The following is a 24659-nucleotide window of genomic DNA, read 5'->3' on the forward strand; positions in this document are numbered from 1 at the left end:
CTTTTGGTAAACTTCACTCATGAAATTACATACATGTGCATGTAGCAGCATAATTTAAGAAATAATTCTTTCATGCCATGCTCTATGCTCATTTTAACATGGGTAGGCATTATATTTGTCAATATCTTTATACCGAGCGTTAGCGAGGTGTAAAATGTTGACAAATATAATGCCTACCCATGTTAAAATTAGCATAGAGCATGGCATGATAGAATTATTTCGATTCTAATAGGAAAATTTAGAACTTTTCTACTTCGAAGCGGACCTATAGTTTGCGTTCCAAAGGAATCCATTTTGATTTGAAGAAGCCAAAACGTTATAGACGTTTCACGATAAGCAAATGAAAAGATACATGTAAACTTGCTTTTAGAATGATTTTATTTAATTTCCTAGCTAGTAACACCAAAACAAATGTCCATTTTGATTTCCGGCGTTGTTCAAAACACAGCTGACGTTGCTATTTCAATTGTGACGTCAATCACGTGCAGCCCATGTTTTATTGGAATTAGAACATGGCTTTGTTTCCAAAACGAAAGAAGAACGTCATATTAGAAACGTTAATTTCTGTTGAACATTGACGTTCGAAAATGAAAGACGACACTTCATTGTCAAAAAACTTGAACTAAACGCCAAGTTCGACTCATATGAAGAGCTAAAGCAGGTTTTTGAGCACTTTGAAAAGGACAACCATATACAACTGTGGAAACGTGATTCAAGGACTATAAAATTTTGAAAACTAGAGCACTTTTAAGCAAAAACTTTAATAGCACACTTTTTTACCGTCCACCTTTTATATTATTATAAAATTCATAAACATTTATGTATTACAATTCATATATACATATATATATATTTATTCCTTATAAATATTTTCTATATTTGGGCCGGCTCGACTCTAAATATGGAGCCGGATCGACTTGGGACGAAACGACTTGGGACGGATCGACTTGGGCCGGATAGATTTGAAAGCACTAGCCACTGCCCAAATATAAATCGAAACTAATGTAGTAAATGTCATTCGAAGATAATCATAATTAAAAAAAGGCCGGTTTATTATTGTGTAAACATAACAATGTATATGAGGAAAGAAAACTTTGCTTTTGTCATACTATAACCTGTAGAAAAATCCTAAACATTTAGTAATATTCTGTGTTGTAACTGGACTACTATACTGTTATATGTTAGTATAATAGTCCCAGGTTGTAATGTGGTAAATTTACGCATCATCCGATTAATTTTATCAATATAATGTATATGTATGAGGTATAGGTGAATTTTCGAATATACTACAGACATTCTTGGAGTTTTATATTTAGGGGCGAAACTACCCTATTACTTACGAAAGATCTCGCCTGTCACAATCAATCGAGTTCAGCCGATCACAACTAAACTGATTGCAGAAAACTAAAAAATGATTCAAACGGCTATGGTATAATTTAATCACCTTTATTTATTTATAAAAATGTAGAAACAATGAGAAATTAAACAGATTATTCACCGATTTTTCAAAATCAAATGAGTGTACTAAAATATATCTCGTTTTCTGAAAAATTAAACAATGAAGTTGTTGATTTTTTTTATAAGTCCGATACAAAGTGTCTGGGGGAAAACAATATGAAACCCTACATAAGTCTTACTGCAGTCCACTTTAAAAGAAAAACTGAAATATATTCTCACAATAGAAAATGTCAGACGCCACAAAGGAAAAGTGATTGTATGAAGTCAATAGTTCAAGTGTAACAGATTCTCTGGTCAAATGTTGCAGATTCCCAAATAGCTATAAGGTCTATTATAATGCTCAAATAATAAGGGCAGGTTCTTCAGTTACAGGAAACCATCAACATACTGATGTTTACTTTTCAGCAAGTTTAATCACCCAAACAAATGCACATGATGTATCCCCAAGACTGGAATGAGTTTCACAAAAAATCATATGATTAAAATTGATCATAAGTCTTACACAATTCATATATCTGATTTGGGATGTAATATCTCAAAAAGGTTAATATAACAGATAATTACCCAAAATCAGTCACCAGTTAAAATTACGCTTCACATGACACATTTATTATTATTGATCACGAGGTCATTTCTGCTAATTATTTAGATTTGAAAATGAGAAAGACTATCGAAACAAATTTGATCCTTCATATAAATAAATGTTGTTTTTATTCAAATGTGATTTAGCCATTTGAAGGTTAACTGGATAAGCTTAATGAGCTAGGGTGTTAAACAAGAACATCGGTATGATCACAGTGTTCTCCCCATGACCTTAAATAGAAATAAGCAGATGTGGTATGATTGCCAATAAGGTGAATATATACTAGAGTCCTAATAGCACAGATGTTAATTATCAACTACATAAATGTATAGGTCACTATACTAGCTTCAACTAAGATGCAAATTTATTAAAATTGTTAATAAAGGGTTGTGTGATCCGGGCTGACATCTCTCTCATACATGTTGATTTGTTGATTTGTTATTAATATTATGACTGTTCTCTGTGCCATTCCAATGTTAATGGTTTATTGAGAAATAAAGATAAACTATGAGGAAACTGATAGCACATTAAAAAGTTTGAAATGATTTCTGATTTTATATTATTTCAAGAAATAAAATAATTGTGTATTGTACATGTTGTAGGAAGTAGATTCTGGGTGGGAGTGTGTGAATAATATACTGGCAGATGAACAAGATAAATGGATGGAATCAATTGTGTGAGTATGATGTAATAATTGTGTGTTTATTTACAACTAATCCAAATAAATGTACACACTTGAACACAGTGACCCATTGAAAAGGGAGCTCAGAAATGTTTGTAGGAATTATGATAACATATAAATTCTAAATAAATGAGATTTTGTACATTGACATTGTACCACTTTAATTTTATAAATCAAGAAAAGGGTTATGTTATAAATGTAAGGATTAAGCATGTCAGGATGCCAAATGCAAGAATTAGTTTGTTTCATTGAAGGATCAGTTTATTATACTGCTGTGTAGCAGTAGTCAGAGAATATTAGATCCTCATCATACACATGATTATTTGTTAACTAGAAAATCAAATAATTGTTTTTGAAAGTATGACTCTGTCTTCGTTACACCTTGCAATTGGTTTGTAATTGATGTTTGTTAATTGTTAGCTCACCTGGCCCAAAGGGCCAAGTGAGCTTTTCTCATCACTTGGCGTCCGTCGTCCAGCGTCTTCCGTCGTCGTTAACTTTTTACATTTTGAACTTCTTCTAGAGAACCACTGAATGGAATGAAACCAAACATGGCATGAATGTTCCTTATGAGGTGCTGACTAAGTGTTGTTACTTTGTAGCCAATCCATCATCCAAGATGGCCGCCAGCGGGGGACTTAGTTTAACATAGGACCCTATGGGAAATGCATACAAATGACTTCTTTTAGAGAACCACTGAATGGAATGAAACCAAACATGGCATGAATGTTCCTTATGAAGTGCTGACCATGTGTTGTTACTTTGTAGCCGATCCATCATCCAAGATGGCCGCCAGCGGGGAACTTAGTTTAAGGACCCTATGGGAAATACATACAAATGTCTTCTTTTAGAGAACCACTGAATGGAATGAAACCAAACATGGCATGAATGTTCCTTATGAGATGCTGACCAAGTGTTGTTACTTTGCAGTCGGTCCATCATCCAAGATGGCTGCCAGCGGGGGACTTAGTTTAACATAGGACCCTATGGGAAATACATACAAATGTCTTCTTTTAGAGAACCACTGAATGGAATGAAACCAAACATGGCATGAATGTTCCTCATGAGGTGCTTACCAAGTGTTGTTACTTTGTAGCCGATCCATCATCCAAGATGGCCGCCAGCGGGGGACTTAGTTTAACATAGGACCCTATGGGAAATACATACAAATGTCTTCTTTTAGAGAACCACTGAATGGAATGAAACCAAACATGGCATGAATGTTCCTTATGAGGTGCTGACCAAGTGTTGTTACTTTGCAGTCAGTCCATCATCCAAGATGGCTGACAGCGGGGGACTTAGTTTAACATAGGACCCTATGGGAAATACATACAAATGTCTTCTTTTAGAGAACCACTGAATGGAATGAAACCAAACATGGCATGAATGTTCCTTATGAGGTGTTGACCAAGTGTTGTTTCTTTGCAGCCGATCCATCATCCAAGATGGCCGCCAGCGGGGAACTTAGTTTAAGGACCCTATGGGAAATACATACAAATGTCTTCTTTTAGAGAACCACTGAATGGAATGAAACCAAACATGGCATGAATGTTCCTTATGAGGTGTTGACCAAGTGTTGTTTCTTTGCAGCCGATCCATCATCCAAGATGGCCGCCAGCGGGGGACTTATTTCAACATAGGACCCTATGGGAAATACATAAAAATGTCTTCTTTTAGAGAACCAATAATTGGAATGGAACCAAACATGGCATGAATGTTCCTTATGAGATGCTGACCAAGTTTTGTTACTTTGTAGCCGATCCATCATCCAAGATGGCCGCCAGCGGGGGACTTAGTTTAACATAGGACCCTATGGGAAATACATAAAAATGTCTTCTTTTAGAGAACCAATTATTGGAATGGAACCAAACATGGCATGAATGTGCCTTATGAGATGCTGACCAAGTGTTGTTACTTTGCAGTCGGTCCATCATCCAAGATGGCTGCTAGGGGGGGGGGGGGGGGGGGGGGACTTAGTTTAACATAGGACCCTATGGGAAATACATACAAATGTCTTCTTTTAGATAACCACTGAATGGAATGAAACCAAACATGGCATGAATGTTCCTCATGAGGTGCTGACCAAGTGTTGTTACTTTGTAGCCGATCCATCATCCAAGATGGCCGCCAGCGGGGGACTTAGTTTAACATAGGACCCTATCGGCTTAGCCACAATCAGATGTACATTTTGTGTTTCACATGAAGTCAAAAATGAAGATCACATCAGACAAAAACCCTTTTGATATTTTGGTACAGAAATGGTTTAAATTATGAAAAATGGCCGTCATAAGGCTAACACTTGAAGCATTTATATAATTACATGCAGTTTTGGGAAGAAATATTTAATATTTTTATTTAATAAATGGTGTTTTAAAACTGTCTAATTTTCTTTAATGGTTGCCTTCAAGACATGGTCACCAGTATCATATTTTTGGCCAATCACAAAGACAACAAAATATGTTTAGAATTATTGAATATCAAACATTTTAATTGAAAAAAAAAATGACAAGAACATGTTTAACTCACAATTATTTCAAACAATAGTAGCTTTCTTTTATCATTACTCTGATCTGATCAAACTATTTCTAAAATTATCTATTAATAACAAAACTTCAAAAAAAAACCTTTCTTTTGGTGTATAGTACATTAAAATAACTTGATGCATATTCTAACAATAAACAATCAAAGTTAGCAATACAATTTATATGTTTTGTCTACGGACAAGACATTTTATTGATATTTAATTAAATGCATTATTAAAACTTAATTTTGACATAGTTGAATATGTTCTCTTGACAAAATAACATACATTTTATCATGTTTATCTATCAAATGATGCTGAATCTCGAGGAAATTGGAAACAAATACATTGTGATAATGTCTACGGACAAGACATTTTATTGATATTTAATTCAATGCATTAAAAAGATAATTGTTAAAATTAAGATTAAGTTACCCATTTAATTTTAAGCTGTGTTTTTTAATTTTTGGAAAATATAAAAATGTTCCCATGATTCTTTACATATCTCAAAATTTTATTGATTAAGCAAAAATAAAGACACATTCTTTCAACTGAAATCCATAAGTCTGACTGTTTAACAATTAAACTTTTATTAAAACTCAATTTTGACATAGTTGAATCAATAGGTTCTCTTGAAAAAATAACATACATTTTATCTATCAAATGAGGCTGAACTCAAGGAAATTGGAAACAAATAGATTGTGGTAATGTCTACGGACAAGACAATTTCAGTTGAATAAACAATCTGTTAGAAATAATTGTGATCATATTTATGGTGAAAATACTGAGTTTTAATGTGTTGAAAGAACTTTGATCACCTATAAATTAGATTTAAGTTCCAAAGTAGACAAATAATTGAATTTAATACTTGTTATGTACAAGTGTCTTGTCCGTAGACACATCCTCATCTGCTGGTAATCCTAAAATGCAAAAGATAAAGTCAGAGAGAGAGAAATACTATTTCTTCATTTGATTAAGTTTATCTTTTAAGTTATGAAGAAACTGGAATAATAATATTGAAGTAAAATAAGGTATGCTTTTTATGACTGACAATTTGCCACTTTTTACAAAAAATGAGAACAGTTAAATAACCATTAATTAATCAAATATAATATATTTCTAAGTTTAAACAACACATAGGAACAATTTAGATCCATAAAGCTTAGCAATATTGATATAAAGACATGTCTACGGACAAGTCATGTGTCTACGGACAAGACATTCTGACATTTTTTTCAAATTCTTCCTCTTTTAAAAGATGGTAGAAATTAATGTTTGTAGTGTTTTCATATCTACAAAAGTGCAGGAACTTTTTCACTTTATTTGTATATCCATTTTAGATGGCATATATCTCCAGCTAGGGTACTGCAATATAGATATATGAGGTAGTTTTTGATAATTCATATACAAGAAGAGAAAACAAAACACATAATAGCATAAATTTCATTTATTTTTCTCTTTTATTACTACACTATACAAGGTAAAAACAAAAATACAAAATTGCATAACGAACGCATAGTATTCCACTTTTTATCATAACTTTGTAACCACTGAAGATTTTTCGTTGCAACAACCAGCAAAAGAAAGATGAATAAATTGTCTATAACAGTGAACCAATAATGTAGTTCAAATTAGGTTCACTTATTAACTATCAATTGATAAAAACTGTGTATTTTTAAATGAAACAACATAACGTGAAATTTTGCCCATTTTTAGCGTGTATTTAGTGTTTTTTTTTCAAAATGGTCACACATATACATGATATTTGATATGCATTGTGAAGCCCTATATTCTTTCCTTCAGTTTAAAGATGTAATACTTAAATTAAGTTCATCTTCTTGTCTATAGAAGCCTATAACATAGACCTAATATGAAATGTACTTCTGATTGTGGCTAGGCCGTATGGGAAATACATACAAATGTCTTCTTTCTGAGAACCACTGAATGGAATGAAACCAAACATGGCATGAATGTTCCTTATGAGGTGCTGACCAAGTGTTGTTACTTTGCAGTCAGTCCATCATCCAAGATGGCTGACAGCAGGGGACTTAGTTTAACATAGGACCCTATGGGAAATACATACAAATGTCTTCTTTTAGAGAACCACTGAATGGAATGAAACCAAACATGGCATGAATGTTCCTTATGAGGTGCTGACCAAGTGTTGTTACTTTGTAGCTGATCCATCATCCAAGATGGCCGCCAGCAGGGGACTTAGTTTAACATGGGACCCTATGGGAAATACATACAAATGTCTTCTTTTAGAGAACCACTGAATGGAATGGAACCAAACATGGCATGAATGTTCCTTATGAGGTGTTGACCAAGTGTTGTTTCTTTGCAGCCGACCCATCATCCAAGATGGCCGCCAGCGGGGGACTTAGTTTAACATAGGACCCTATGGGAAATACATACAAATGTCTTCTTTTAGAGAACCATTGAATGGAATGAAACCAAACATGGCATGAATGTTCCTTATGAGGTGCTGACCAAGTGTTGTTACTTTGCAGTCGGTCCATCATGTAAGATGGCCGACAGCGGAGGACTTAGTTTAACATAGGACCATATGGGAAATACATACAAATGTCTTCTTTTAGAAAACCACTGAATGGAATGGAACCAAACATGGCATGAATGTTCCTTATGAGGTGCTAACCAAGTGTTGTTACTTTGCATCTGATCTATCATCCAAGATGGCCGCTAGGGGGGGGACTTAGTTTAACATAGGACCCTATGGGAAATACATACAAATGTCTTCTTTTAGAGTACCACTGAATGGAATGAAAACAAACATGGCATGAATGTTCCTTATGAGGTGCTGACCAAGTGTTGCTACTTTGTTGCTGATTTACTGTTCAAGATGGCCACCAGGATATTTTATTAAATAACGGGACCAATATTAATCCAAATTTGGCCTCAATCATTATTTGGGTATCTGTTATGATTTTTATCTATCTTTACATGATTTCTAAAACCAAAGTAGAGTCAGGTGAGCGACACAGGCTCTTGAGAGCCTTTAGTTTTGTTATAAATAAGGCCATTGATGTTTCTTTTTGCATTGTTCAAATTTTTTCATGTTAGGGCTTTTATAACTGACTTTAGGGTATTGGTTCTGCTTGTGGTGGATTGTTGTCTAATTGGTAATCATACTACATCTCCTTAATTTTATTATTTTGAGGAAGTTTATGGCCAATTTGAAATTTTTTGTCATGGAGTTTTCTCAATTGATAATATGAATTGAACATATATATATTAGGTTTCAAATAAGTATGTTCAGTAATGCTTAGCTCAGTCTTTAGTTTCTTATGTGGTGTTTTGTAGACTGGATTGTCTTTTCGTATTTTACATTACATGTATTTGCCATGAATTTGTACGCCTGTCTTCGACTTTTGATTTTCCCTTTTGTATCTTCCCCCTCTTCTTAAAGAGATGCTTAAAATTTTACAGAGTTACATGTATCATCTACAACAAACATGACTAATTATTTAGACAACAGGAGTTATAGCCCTTTATCTTCACATCTCATCAAAGATACCAGGATAAAAAATTTGTACACGACAAGCAATTCGTCTACAAAAGACTCATCAGTGACACTCGAATCAGAATCTAAAAAAAGGCCATATAAAATACGAAGTTGAAGAGCATTGAAGATCCAAAATTTGAAAGGTTTTGCCAAATACAGCTAAGGTAATCTATTCCTGGGGTTATATTAGATTATCTTAAACAGTGTTTAAGTTTCCTGATGAAAATTTAAATACCTTTTGTGGAAATGATTTATACCGGGGGTAATTTATGCACTGATAATGGCCACAAAATAGGACTTTATATGTCAATGTGTTAATTCAGCCTTTCAAGATCTGATCCTTAAGAAATTTAAAATTACCTGGTGTATGTGAAAAAGCCAAGATATTTTTATAGGGGGAGGGGGTAAAAAGATTTTTAACAATCTCTTAATCAGGTAGGAACAACTGCAAGAATTCTCCTACATGTATTTTATCAGATTTGTTTATTTTTTTCAACAGAAATGTGAAGAATTCTGTGATTGGCAACAATAAACACAAGAATTTAGCTGTCCAACAAGGAATTATACCTAGGTATGTGATATTTCAGTTGATGGCTTTCATTTTTAGACACTTGAATAATTGTGAATGACGAACTAAAAAGTAAATGTTTCTACTACAAAGGTAACAAAGACCATTTCAATATTTCTCAGATTGTGTGTATGTAAGCAAAATACATCATGTACATTGTTGTCTCGCCTTTGAAGAATGAAGAAGAATATTTTTATATAGGGATGATAAGGGCTGCTTTTTCATGAACGATAAGCATATGGTCTACTAAATATATAAATGTTGATCATGCAAGGAATTGTAACAACGCTTCTTGGTTTTTTAACAAGTACAATATTGTAAGATAAACAATATTTGACTTTGACCTCATTCTCATGGTTCAGTGGTCAACGTTTAGTTTTTTGTGATAAAAGCTCAGAATGAGATACATGTATTGTATGCAAAGTTCAACTGTTATATGGTGTATGGAATGATTGTAAGGTGAACATGTCCATATGCCCTCATTTTCCTGGTTCATTTGTCAATGCTAAGTTTTCTTGATTAGGTTTGGGTTTTTTTTTCAGGTACTATAGGCAATATGTCAACTATATTTGGTATATGGAATGATTGTAAGGTAAACTTGTCCATCTGGTTTGGTTTATTTGACCAAGACCTCATTTTCATGGATTAATGATAATGTTAAGCTAATGTGATACCTGTAATAAAACCTTTATCTTAAAGACTTTTAACATAAAATTCACTTTGACTTGAAATTAATCTATTGATTAGCCACTTAGAAACCTCAAATATAATATAAATAAAATCCCTTTCCTTTGTGTCCCATAATTTTGAATGCTAACTCTTACAAATAATTCAAGTATCAAAATAGGAAATATTAAAAACAAATAAAAATTCCCAAAACGAAATGAAATACCGGTTAAAAAAAATATTATAAAAATGAATTAAATTATTCCATATTGATAGAACTTTAGTAGGTTTTTCTATATGAATGGGATTTTGAATAAATAAGCATATTCACCTGCGGAAAAAGTATATTCACCGCGCAAAACGTCGTGTGCTTTTACGTGTATAATAACGATACAATGTTTGACGTTTAGTTGGTTTTGGTAAATAACTGTTATTTTATACATATTTTTCTCGCTCGGAACATGGAATAAAACTTAGTGACATTCACTTCGGCCGTTGGCCTCAGTGAATATCAGTTTTTCAAAAGTCAATAAAACCACACATTTACCTCATCAAAAGACAGTAATGTATAGTATTAAAATTGCTTTACCAGCTGTTTTAACGCTTATCTCATACTGACAAAAAGAGGAATAAATATCATGACATATTATCAGGTTACTACAATGGATGATAGATGATGGTATTCCCATAGAACTTAGAACAGAAGCAGCCATAGTGTTAGGAAGTCTAGCCAAAGGGTCAGAAGAGGAACTACAAACTTTAGTCAATGCAGGATCTGTTAATGTATTGTTAATGGGTAAGAAAATGTGTATGTTGTGTTCCAAGTGAAAAAAAAAATAATTAAGATCAAGTATGTGTGATCTTATTGACAAAGGATAAAAAAGACTTAGTTGTGTTGTGAACTTTTGTTCCGTTTTAAAGGCCTCATTGTGACTTAGAGAAGGGAAGCAGCAGTAAAGTGCTGGTCCTTGGCTCTTTTCTTTTTAATTATTCGAAAACACAGACAATACTGGCCTTTTTAGTAATTTTTGGAATGAAATAATTTTGAGATAGGTGATAACAGATCCATTATCAGTAACTTTTGTTGTAATGTGTGCAAAGAACTATGTCCTATTTGATTACAGACCTTAAAATTAAAAAAAACCAGTTATGAGTGGTCATGTTTTATCAACATTACAGCCATAATTAATTGTATGTTTTGTCTGATTGTATTTATCTATTTGACAGGTATTACCAACAATAATATTAAATTTGTTGAAGCTTGTTTGAGATGTTTGAAAACCTTATTTTTGATGAATGATCCACCAGTCCATCTTATTTATGAGGTAAGTATGTTTGGATCTTCTCAGATTTTACATTTTTAAATTAATGACATGGAAACATAAATTTTTGGTTGTTCTTTGGATGGTTTTTATACGACCGCTAAAAAATTTGCGGTCGTATATTGGTATGACGTTGTTGGCGTTGGCATCTCCGTCGTCCGAAGACATATGGGTTTTTCGCTCTCTAACTTTAGTTTAAGTGAATGGATCTCTATGAAATTTTACCATAAGGTTCAATACCACAAAAGGAAGGTTGGGATTGATTTTGGGGGTTATGGTACCAACAGTTAAGGAATTAGGGGCCAAAAAGGGGCCCAAAATAAGCATTTTTGTAACTTCCAGACATAACTTGTGTGTTAGTGTATGGATCTCTCTGACATTGTACCACAAGGTTCCATATCACAAAGGGAATGCTGGGATTGATTTTGGGGATAATTGCCTCAAAATTTTAGGAATTAGGGGCCTAAAAAGGGGCCAAAAACAAGCATTTTTCTAGTTTCATTATAATAACTTGTGTGTTAGTGTATGGATCATTCTGAAATTGCACTTCAAGGTTCCATATCACAAAGGGAAAGCTGGGTTTGAGTTTTGGGGTAATTGCCCAAAACGTTTAGGAATAAGGGGCCAAAAATAAGCATTTTTCTAGTTTCCAGTCAATAACTTGTGTTCAAGTGTATGGATCTCTCTGAAATTGTACTGCAAGGTACCATACCATAAAGGGAAGGCTGGGATTGATTTTGGGAGTAATTGCCTCAAAATTTTAGGATTTAGGGGCAAAAAAAGAGGCAAAAAACAAGCATTTTTCTAGTTTCAGGACAGTAACTTGTGTGTAAGTGTATGGATCTTTATGAAATTGTACTACAAGGTTCCATATCACAAAGGGAAAGCTGTGTTTGAGTTTGGGGGTATTTGCCCTAAATGTTTAGGAATTTGGGGCCAAAAAGGGGCCAAAAACAAGCATTTTTCTAGTTTCCAGACAATAACTTGTGTTCAAGTGTATGGATCTCTCTGAAATTGTACTGCAAGGTACCATACCACGAAGGGAAGGCTGGGATTGAGTTTGGGGGTGATGAATCATAAGGGGGTTCATAAAATTTGGGGGAGGGATTTTTTTTTCCTTTTGTTTTCTTTAAAATTTTCCATTTTCAATTGGTTATTTCTGATTTATATATAAAAGCAAATAATAATGATATGGTTTGAATAGGTAAATTAAAAAATTTTAAGTTCTTAGACCACATTCATTCTGTGTCAGAAACCTATGCTGTGTCAAATATTTAATCACAATCCAAATTCAGTACTGTATCAAGCTTGAATGTTGTGTCCATACTTGCCCCAACTGTTCAGGGTTCGACCTCTGCGGTCGAATCAAGCTGCGCCCAGCGGAGCATTTTATTGTAGATTATCATCATGTAAAAAAAAATGTCACCTGTCATGTTACCGGATTATTTTCTAATAAAAAATGTGTACAGTCAAACTTGCAAAATAGTCACCTCTATTTAACAAAACCCTGTCTTGTCAGATCACACTCTTTTTGTCCCGCTGTGGTAATAGATGTGCATTTTGAATCTCAATTCAAAGGTCATCTCTCTTATAAGGCCACTATTCTTTGATCCCGAGGGTGACCTTTATACACCAGTACAGGAATGGGTGTACATCTAATGTAATGCAGAAGTAAGAGGAGAAAATAAAAACTCAGCACCTTTGGTGAAGGTAATCTACAAAATGTTGTATGATGAAGCAAATTTTGTTTGCTGTTGTTTTGTTTTTTATGCCCCCGCCGTAGCGGAAGGGGCATTAAGTTTTACCCTTGTCCATCTGTACGTACGTCCGTCCGTACGTCCCAAAGTTGGTTTCCGTTCTCTAACTTTATTTTGCCTCAACCAAATGTTATGAAACTTATACACAATGTTTTTGTCTCGCCTTGACGGAGTCAAAAAGAGAGACATAGGTATGCTGTTTCCGGCGACGGCGGCGGCGTCAACAATGTATTAGTTTGTGATTAGGTCTAGTTCATGGTGAACCACTAGTGGTAGGTCAATGATATTTCGTATGCAGTTGTATTAGCATTGGAAAATATCATTACCATGGAGATTATTTGGCCCCGCCCCCTCAGTCAAGGTCTATTGACTTTGAAACTTTTCTTAGTTTACATGTATTAGTTTGTGATTAGGTCAGTTTATGGGGAACCACTAGTGGTAGGTCAATGATATTTGGTATGCAATTGTATTAACATTGGCACATCTCATTACCATGGAGATTATTTAGCCCTGCCCCCTCAGTCAAGGTCTATTGACTTTGAAACTTTGCTTAGTTTACATGTATTAGTTTGTGATTAGGTCAGTTTATGGGGAACCACTAGTGATAGGTCAATGATATTTGGTATGTAGTTGTATAAGCATTGGCATATCTCATTTCCATGGAGATTATTTGGCCCTGCCCCCTCATACATGGTCTATTGACTTTGAAACTTTTGCTTAGTTTTCATGTATTAGTTTGTGATTAGGTAAGTTTAAGGGTAACTGTTAGTGGTAGGTCAATGATAATTGGTATGCAGTTGTATAAGCATTAGCACATCTCATTTCCATGGAAAATATTTGGTCCTTACCCCTCAGTCATGGTCTATTGACTTTGAAACTTTTGCTTAGTTTACATGTATTGGTTTGTGATTAGGTCAGTTCAAGATGAACCACTAATGTTAAGTCAATGATATTCGGTATGAAAATGTATTAGCATTTGCAAGTTTCATTTCCATGGAGATTATATAACCCCACCCCTAATTATGGTTCATTGACTTTGAAACTTTTACATAGTTTACAAGTTAATGTTTGTGTTTAGGTTTGTTTAAAGGGAACGACTTATGAAAAGTCAATGGTATTTGGTTTGCAGTTGTATTAGCATTGGCACATCTCATTTCCATGGAGATTGTTTAGCCCGGTACCTTCAGTCATGGTTCATTGACTTTGAATATTTGCATAACTTACATGTTAAAGTATTGCTATTTTAATTTCAACATTTGCATTATCAAAATAACAAATAGGCGAGACATATCTCTGTGTTAACAGTTTATTACCACAAAACACAGATCAAGTTTGAATTTTGGTGGTGTCACTGTAACCATTCTAGAGTTATGCCCCTTTACAAATGGAAAAACTGCTGAATTTTTCATTTCCGTTCTCTAACATTAGTTTGCCTCAACCAAATGTTATGAAACTTATACACAATGCTTATTACCACATAATACAGATCAAGTATGAAATTGAGTGGTGTCACTTTAACCGTTCTTGAGTTATGCCCCTTTATAAACATAAAAATTGCTGAATTTTTCGTTTCCATTCTGTAACTTTAGCTTGCCTCAACCAAATGTTATGAAACTTATACACAATGTTTTTGTCTCGCCTTGACGGAGTCAAAAAGAGAGACATAGGTATGCTGTTTCCGGCGACGGCGGCGGCGTCAACAATGTATTAGTTTGTGATTAGGTCTAGTTCATGGTGAACCACTAGTGGTAGGTCAATGATATTTCGTATGCAGTTGTATTAGCATTGGAAAATATCATTACCATGGAGATTATTTGGCCCCGCCCCCTCAGTCAAGGTCTATTGACTTTGAAACTTTTCTTAGTTTACATGTATTAGTTTGTGATTAGGTCAGTTTATGGGGAACCACTAGTGGTAGGTCAATGATATTTGGTATGCAATTGTATTAACATTGGCACATCTCATTACCATGGAGATTATTTAGCCCTGCCCCCTCAGTCAAGGTCTATTGACTTTGAAACTTTGCTTAGTTTACATGTATTAGTTTGTGATTAGGTCAGTTTATGGGGAACCACTAGTGATAGGTCAATGATATTTGGTATGTAGTTGTATAAGCATTGGCATATCTCATTTCCATGGAGATTATTTGGCCCTGCCCCCTCATACATGGTCTATTGACTTTGAAACTTTTGCTTAGTTTTCATGTATTAGTTTGTGATTAGGTAAGTTTAAGGGTAACTGTTAGTGGTAGGTCAATGATAATTGGTATGCAGTTGTATAAGCATTAGCACATCTCATTTCCATGGAAAATATTTGGTCCTTACCCCTCAGTCATGGTCTATTGACTTTGAAACTTTTGCTTAGTTTACATGTATTGGTTTGTGATTAGGTCAGTTCAAGATGAACCACTAATGTTAAGTCAATGATATTCGGTATGAAAATGTATTAGCATTTGCAAGTTTCATTTCCATGGAGATTATATAACCCCACCCCTAATTATGGTTCATTGACTTTGAAACTTTTACATAGTTTACAAGTTAATGTTTGTGTTTAGGTTTGTTTAAAGGGAACGACTTATGAAAAGTCAATGGTATTTGGTTTGCAGTTGTATTAGCATTGGCACATCTCATTTCCATGGAGATTGTTTAGCCCGGTACCTTCAGTCATGGTTCATTGACTTTGAATATTTGCATAACTTACATGTTAAAGTATTGCTATTTTAATTTCAACATTTGCATTATCAAAATAACAAATAGGCGAGACATATCTCTGTGTTAACAGTTTATTACCACAAAACACAGATCAAGTTTGAATTTTGGTGGTGTCACTGTAACCATTCTAGAGTTATGCCCCTTTACAAATGGAAAAATTGCTGAATTTTTCATTTCCGTTCTCTAACATTAGTTTGCCTCAACCAAATGTTATGAAACTTATACACAATGCTTATTACCACATAATACAGATCAAGTATGAAATTGAGTGGTGTCACTTTAACCGTTCTTGAGTTATGCCCCTTTATAAACATAAAAATTGCTGAATTTTTCGTTTCCATTCTGTAACTTTAGCTTGCCTCAACCAAATGTTATGAAACTTATACACAATGTTTTTGTCTCGCCTTGACGGAGTCAAAAAGAGAGACATAGGTATGCTGTTTCCGGCGACGGCGGCGGCGTCAACAATGTATTAGTTTGTGATTAGGTCTAGTTCATGGTGAACCACTAGTGGTAGGTCAATGATATTTCGTATGCAGTTGTATTAGCATTGGAAAATATCATTACCATGGAGATTATTTGGCCCCGCCCCCTCAGTCAAGGTCTATTGACTTTGAAACTTTTCTTAGTTTACATGTATTAGTTTGTGATTAGGTCAGTTTATGGGGAACCACTAGTGGTAGGTCAATGATATTTGGTATGCAATTGTATTAACATTGGCACATCTCATTACCATGGAGATTATTTAGCCCTGCCCCCTCAGTCAAGGTCTATTGACTTTGAAACTTTGCTTAGTTTACATGTATTAGTTTGTGATTAGGTCAGTTTATGGGGAACCACTAGTGATAGGTCAATGATATTTGGTATGTAGTTGTATAAGCATTGGCATATCTCATTTCCATGGAGATTATTTGGCCCTGCCCCCTCATACATGGTCTATTGACTTTGAAACTTTTGCTTAGTTTTCATGTATTAGTTTGTGATTAGGTAAGTTTAAGGGTAACTGTTAGTGGTAGGTCAATGATAATTGGTATGCAGTTGTATAAGCATTAGCACATCTCATTTCCATGGAAAATATTTGGTCCTTACCCCTCAGTCATGGTCTATTGACTTTGAAACTTTTGCTTAGTTTACATGTATTGGTTTGTGATTAGGTCAGTTCAAGATGAACCACTAATGTTAAGTCAATGATATTCGGTATGAAAATGTATAAGCATTTGCAAGTTTCATTTCCATGGAGATTATATAACCCCACCCCTAATTATGGTTCATTGACTTTGAAACTTTTACATAGTTTACAAGTTAATGTTTGTGTTTAGGTTTGTTTAAAGGGAACGACTTATGAAAAGTCAATGGTATTTGGTTTGCAGTTGTATTAGCATTGGCACATCTCATTTCCATGGAGATTGTTTAGCCCGGTACCTTCAGTCATGGTTCATTGACTTTGAATATTTGCATAACTTACATGTTAAAGTATTGCTATTTTAATTTCAACATTTGCATTATCAAAATAACAAATAGGCGAGACATATCTCTGTGTTAACAGTTTATTACCACAAAACACAGATCAAGTTTGAATTTTGGTGGCGTCACTGTAACCATTCTAGAGTTATGCCCCTTTACAAATGGAAAAATTGCTGAATTTTTCATTTCCGTTCTCTAACATTAGTTTGCCTCAACCAAATGTTATGAAACTTATACACAATGCTTATTACCACATAATACAGATCAAGTATGAAATTGAGTGGTGTCACTTTAACCGTTCTTGAGTTATGCCCCTTTATAAACATAAAAATTGCTGAATTTTTCGTTTCCATTCTGTAACTTTAGCTTGCCTCAACCAAATGTTATGAAACTTATACACAATGCTTATTACCACATAATACAGATCAAGTTCGAAATTGGGTGGCGTCACGTTTATCTTTCTTGAGTTATGTCCCTTTATAAACATAAAAATTTCTGAATTTTTCGTTTCCATTCTCTAACTTTAGTTTGTCTCAACCAAATGTTATGAAACTTTTACACAATGCTTATTACCACAAAATACAGATCAAGTTTAAATTTTGGTGGTGTCACCTATACTGTTCTAGAGTTATGCCTGTTTACAAATGGAAAAATTGCTGAATTTTTAGTTTCTGTTCTTTAACTTAAGTTAGCCACAACCAAATGTTATGAGACTTATACACAATACTTATTTTTTTTTGGGGGGGTACATAGTACTGGTATGCCTTTTCCAATTGATCAAAAGAATACAGTGAAATATAATCTTTGGGTTTTTTTCAGAATAAAACAGTAATTCCACACATGATCAACATAATATCAAAGTCACTATGTACACAGGAATGTATAACTACATTGTTCTCTAGATGTTGTAATGTAAGTATATCACATTTAGATCCCCACTTCCGAACTCAAAAGTGCTTAAAAGGGAAGACAATTCTATTTGTCAAAAGTTTTCTTTTACTTATTGAAAATGCATACATGTATCAAATATTAAAGCTAAGATATATATTTAAGTTTCTGTTATTACATCTGAAAATTATGGTCAAGAATTGATTTATATAGAAATGTGTTTATTTGAAGATAACATATGCTATACATAGGTTTTCAAATGACGTAATTAGAGTTTAAGTTATTTACCTTGGCTTCCATTTTTAAGGGTTGATTTTCTTATTTTACTAACAGAATTGAAGCATGCAATACACACATGCCTGATAAGAGACTTTTACTAGATCATAGTGATGAATTAAGCAAGGCTAAAAGAAATGAAAAATTGTTCAGAGAAACCCTTTTTCTAAAGTACAGTGGTCATTATAACATGTTGAATTTGGCTGATTTATGAAGGAATTTGTACACTTAGACCTCCAACTTGGCAACAAACTGGTAGTAACTCTTGCTCAAATTGTGTCAATCGAAACCTATCTATTGTGTACTGTTGTATTTTCACTGATTTGTGAGATTTTCTACTAACTTCAGTCTTTTATAAGTCTTGTTTTTATGTATATGCAGTTTTAGAATTACAAAAGTCATCAAAATTGTCAATAAAATTGAGAATGGAAATGGGGAATGTGTCAAAGAGACAACAACCCAACCATAGAGCAGACAACAGCCGAAGGCCACCAATGGGTCTTCAATGCAGCGAGAAACTACCGCACCCGGAGGCGTCCTTCAGCTGGCCCCTTAATAAATATGTATACTAGTTCAGTGATAATGGACGCCATACTAAACTCCAAATTATACACGGGGTGGGGTTAAACATGTTTTTTGAGATCTCAACCCTCCCCCTATACCTCTAGCCAATGAAGAAAAAACAAACGCACAACAGTACGCACAGTAAAACTCAGTTTAAGAGAAGTCTGAGTCCGATGTCAGAAAAGGAAACAAAAGAAAATAAACAAAATGACAATAATACATAAATAACAACAGACTACTAGCAGTTACTGACATGCCAGCTCCAGACCTCACTTAAACTGATTGAAAGATTATGTCTTTATCATATGAATATCAGGCACAATCCCTCCTGTTAGGGGTTTAGTATTATACCATCATAAAATATATGAGAAGAACATAACCCGTGTCATGCCAACAACTGGTTTTAGAATAAGTATGTTTAATTCCGATGCAAAGACCCTATAAGTGAATCAATATTAAAGCCAAAATATGCAATCTTTAATGACCTGACAACAGTATCATAACTATATCCCTTCTTAATAAGTCTGTTTAAAGGTTTTGTTAGCTTTCGAGGTGAATACTGACATTTTTGTGCTTTGTAAAGAAAATTACCATAAAAGATTGGATGTGAAATACCTGAACGTATAAGATGTCTGCATGTTGAGTTATATTTACGAATGATGTCCTTATACCGATGATAAAATTTAGTAAATGTTTTGACTAGTTTATGATATCGAAAACCCTGGTGTAATAATTTTTCAGTAATACATAAATTTCTCTCGCTAAAATCTAATACGTTGTTACATACACGAGCGAATCGTACAAGTTGAGATATATAAACACCGTAAGATGGTGACAAGGGAACGTCACCATCTAAAAATGGATAATTAACAATAGGAAATGAAAAATCATCTCTTTTATCATAAATTTTTGTATTAAGCATCACTGATCACAGATGAACAAATAGATGGTATGATTTTTTGACATTTCAATAAATTCAAAGTCAGCAGGTCCTCCACCATGTTTATCTTTTATTTTCAGACAAAAGAACATCAAGAGAAGTTATGTATGAATGGAGCTTTAGCTACTCTTGCTCCTCTACTTACCTCAACCATTTATAAAGTAAGTTGAAAATGGAGGTTTATAACAAAGCTAATCTATTTTTTTTTCATTGCACAGAAATTGTATTGATGAACACTTCATTTGATAGATAGTCTGGTTTAAAAAAAAATACTCATTTGTTTTATATAAGACATTATTACCATTTATTCTCTTGTTCTTCTAAAAATTTATTATATTGAATTGATTTAAAATATAATGCCTGATGCCTGTGAATATTTTATTTGTCTTTCAATGCACCTCTGCTTATAAAATCACCTAATCATCTATATTTCAATCTAAAATTACAAAAATTTCCGTAGATTGACTAAAAATCTACCATTCACTTAAAATGTCATACCGGTAAGTTATGCAATCAACCATTAATACTACACCAGGATACATGTACATATTACTGTATGGCTGATAATTTTTGGGGATGCAATTTTTTGTTTATTAACACACAACAACAAAAGAACTTAATAAATTTCCAAAAATCTATGCAAATGTACTGTACCTTCTAATAGCTGAATAATTTCAAGGTTATCTCTATGTTATAAAGTTGAAAGGTTTTTGAAAATACAAGCTAGGTTTAACAGTAAAATGCAAAAGGCACATCTTTCGTATGTAAAATGACTTTTTTTACTTGGCTTTTACAAGTTTAAAGTATAAATTGTTTGTATTAACTCAGAAGATGAGTATCTTTGATAATTTTCAAATTTCAAGATTTCTGATATTTTTTGTGGTGGGCCCAGTTTTGATTATTTGACCTCATATAACAGCAAACTAAATTTAATAGTTGGCTATATGTATTAACAAATGTTTAATTTTGAATTGGATATTTAACAGGTACAAATGCCAACACTTAAGTCAATAGCTGTGTTATGTTACCAGAATGAAGATGTTGCCAAGGCAACTGCTACAGGTATTGAAGTCAGATCAGTTTTTTTACGACCGCAAAAAATGTTGTGGTCGTATATTGGAATCATGTCGTCATCGTTATCAGCGTCGTCCGGAGACATTTGGTTTCCAGATACTTTAGTAAATATAAATAGAAATCTATGAAATTTAAACACAAGATTTATAACCACAAAAGGAAGGTTGGGATTGATTTTAGGGGTTATAGTCCTAACAGTTAAGGAATTAGGGGCCAAAAAGGGGCCCAAATAAGCATTTTTCTAGTTTGCAGACAATAACTTGTGGAACGGTGTATGGATCTCTCTGAAATTATACCACAAGTTTTCATACCACAAAGGGATGGTTAGGATTGGCTTTGGGGTGTTATGGCTCAAACCGTTTAGGAGTTAGGGGCAAAAAAGGGAGAGAAACAAGGGTTTCCTGGTTAATGGACAATTAAAAAAAAGTACAATGTTTAGTTTGGATTACCTCCCTTACACTGCTTTTAAATTATGTATAAAGTAATGTTGTATTGTCTTGAGGTGATTAGCTGTCAATTTATTAGGCAGTTAAGCTGCCTTATATGAGCACCCTAGGTTTGTGTTCTACCCAATAAATGCTGAAATACGTGCCATTGTTATTATCTAGCTGGCTATTATGATATTTATAACTAATTGGACATTTTTTTAATACTTTTATTTCTGGAATACAAAAAATATGACCAGAAAAACCTTAAATGATCGTCGTACTACCCAAAACTTTTGAAGTTGCACATAGGAAGTAGTGCTCAATAGAAATCCGTACGTAGTTTATTATCCCCTGTGCTTTTGGCTACGATGTCAAAGAACAATTGTATGAAATATTTCATCGCCGAAAATTGGTAATTACAAGTCGTTTATATTTACCAAATGGCAAAATGCGCAGGAATATTGTTCATGTACAACAAATCTCTATGATAGAGGAAATAAAGTTATATAAGTGGGCGGTAATTTTTAACTTATCTTGCCAAATAAGGTTGTTGTTATTTTATGAATGAAACGAGGTCATGAAACAGATGCGGAAATCGACGTTGATGGGATGTTTTAAGTAATGTGGACAACTCGTCCCCGAGACAAGTCAGACTGAATCCACTCAAACTGTCTAAGAAGACAACTTTGACCGTTTGTCAGATTTACTTAGGGTTTCATAAAATATTTGTCTAACATGTCTAGCGGAGCCATTAATCTTTTGTTTGTGCATTGGGGTCTATTTAGGGGTATTTGGAGGGGCCTGAAGAAGGGAGGGGTTTACTATAGAACCCTATGGGATTTTATTTTTTAAATTTTCAAATGACTTTTTTCGAAAACAGTAAGTGATAGACACATGCAGTCTTCAGTGATGAGAACAGGACAATAAAAAAAATCAACCAAAATATAGGATGAGTCCCTGGGGGTCATCCCAACCCCCTTCAATTTGTAAATGTACTTTTATCTTGTAAATGGTCGCGATCCCCACCCCTAAACCATATATATTCTTGTATGGGACAATAAAACAAATCAAATGAAATTTGAGGGAAATCCCCTGGGGTAACCCCCACCCCCCTTCTTTTTGAAAACTTGTAAACGGTCAAGATCCCCACCCCTAAACCATATATATTCTTGTATGGGACAATAAAACAAATCAAATGAAATAAAAGGCGAGTCCCCTGGGGTCACCACCACCCCCCACCTGTTTAAGAACTTGTAAACGGTCGAGATCCCCACCCCTAAACCATATATATTCTTGTATGGGACAAAAAAACAAATCATATGAAATAAAGGGCAAGTCCCCTGGGGATCACACCCCCCCTTCAATATGAGAATGTGCTTTTATCTTGTAAACGGTCGAGATCACCACCCCTAAACCATATTTATTCCTGTTCATCATTTCAAAAAGATTTGAATGACATACAGGGTTAAACTCCTAGGTGTCACATGTGCATATAACTTTACTAGACCAAACCAATATGAACTGGACTTTGCCCAATGTCAGGAGACCATGGGAATGACGAATTATGGTGGCTTTTTTTGGGAGACTTCGTAACGGCATCCTGTTACAATTATTTCTTGTTTATTATAAAATTTTATTGATGCAAAAAATAAGTGTAGGTTAATTGAATTTACTTTAATTATTTATTAAATTATTTCTGGGCCTATAATAATTTTCATTTATGGCTCATTTTAAAGAAAACATATAAATCTTTCAAGCAGTGTAAAGCCCGAGAATGTTTGACCAACTGTTTTATAATCACCTGTCATTTTATTCCAAACTTGGTATGGAGTAACATCATGCATATGGGGGTGAAGATGGGGGGTTATTTATATTGATATATGAGTTGCTTTTGATGAAACATTAATTAATTTGCCTTAATAATCAATTCATTTAATGAACATAAATGTACAATATACGAATGTTTAATGTTTGTTCTTTCAAATCTTAAAAAAAAATTGAAGCAACACTGCCACAGTTTTCATAATTACGTTTGCCTTGGTTTTTAGTTAACTGCCTACAGCGCTTACAGTGCTTTGATTTTTAGAAGTTACTATTTAAAAATGCTGATTAAGGAATATTTAATATATTAATTTTAGCCATGATTATGTATGTCATTTTCCATTTTAAAACTTTTATGATGTATTTAAATGGGTAATTATGGTTGCAAACTCCATTGGAAATTTGAATTGAGATTATGACCATATCTTGAGGGAAAGAATTTTTTTTGGAAAAGGGGGGGGAAAGGTGAAAAAAAATTGGGGAGGGGGTAAACATGGTAAAAAAGAAATTGTGAGGGGGGGTCAATTTTTTCTCATTTCAGATTTCAGAAATTAAAAAGAAAATTTCTTCAAATATTTTTTTTTAAAATAAAGGGGGGGGGGGGGGGTAAATTAATTTTTTTTTTGGGGGGGGGGTCAATTTGCAACAGCATAGTGTATTGCACAAAAGCAAAAATTTGAATATAAATTCAAATCATATAACCAATTCTAAGTTCTTTGACTACAGTTATTCTGTGTCAGAAACCTATTATGTGTCAAATATTTAATTACAATCCAAATTCAGACCTGTATCAAGCGCGAATATTGTGTCCACTTTTGCCCAAACTGTTCAGGGTAGGACCTCTGCACTCGTATCCAGCTGTGCTTGGCAAAGCAATTTATTAAAATTATAATTGTGTCAATATCTCAAAAAGTGTAAATCCATTCCATAAGATTATTATGAAATGGGCAACCTTGACCAATCGCAGTGAGAAAAATGTAATGAGATATGCTGGGCCTAATCAATTGGAATAGACCAAAACTATTTTTTCCAATATGTATTCAGAAAAGTTAATACAATCAGGGACAGTCTATACTAACGGGACTGGTCACTTATAACAAAGTTTATACAAATTTGCAGACAGAACTGTGCCGTCTCGGATGTCACATGACTTCATGGCAAATCATTTCACATTTACGAAGTGTTCTTCATAACTATAAGTTCAAGTTTAATGAAGTAACATTTTTATGAAATTTTATACATTTTGTCATTGCAAAATGCTGTTTTTGAAAAGATTTTTCGGAGAGTTTTTAAAATGTAGACCTTTGAACTTTGAGGTATTTTGTTAGTAAATTTCGAGTGGCCGCCATCTTGTTCAATATGTAACCCCTTTTGCACAACTGGAGTGTTCTTCAAAACGATATGTCTCAGTTT

At 33.9% G+C, this 24659-nt stretch overlaps 1 protein-coding gene across 1 annotated transcript in view; it reads left to right on the forward strand.

Annotated features, from left to right (window-relative positions):
- Positions 1–1345: 1345 nt before the first annotated feature.
- Positions 1346–24659, forward strand: part of LOC127729804 (armadillo repeat-containing protein 8-like) — a 42779-nt gene continuing 19465 nt past the window's right edge. Inside the window, exons 1-8 of the mRNA XM_052237710.1 lie at positions 1346–1429; positions 2644–2717; positions 9267–9338; positions 10655–10797; positions 11229–11326; positions 18075–18167; positions 20004–20084; positions 20910–20985. Coding sequence (XP_052093670.1) covers positions 1412–1429; positions 2644–2717; positions 9267–9338; positions 10655–10797; positions 11229–11326; positions 18075–18167; positions 20004–20084; positions 20910–20985 — 655 coding nt within the window. The 5' untranslated portion in view covers positions 1346–1411. The remainder of the gene's footprint in view (positions 1430–2643; positions 2718–9266; positions 9339–10654; positions 10798–11228; positions 11327–18074; positions 18168–20003; positions 20085–20909; positions 20986–24659) is intronic.

The sequence above is a fragment of the Mytilus californianus genome, unplaced genomic scaffold (assembly GCF_021869535.1).
Source record: "Mytilus californianus isolate M0D057914Y unplaced genomic scaffold, xbMytCali1.0.p SCAF_2, whole genome shotgun sequence".
Classification (NCBI taxonomy): Eukaryota; Metazoa; Mollusca; class Bivalvia; order Mytilida; family Mytilidae; genus Mytilus; species Mytilus californianus.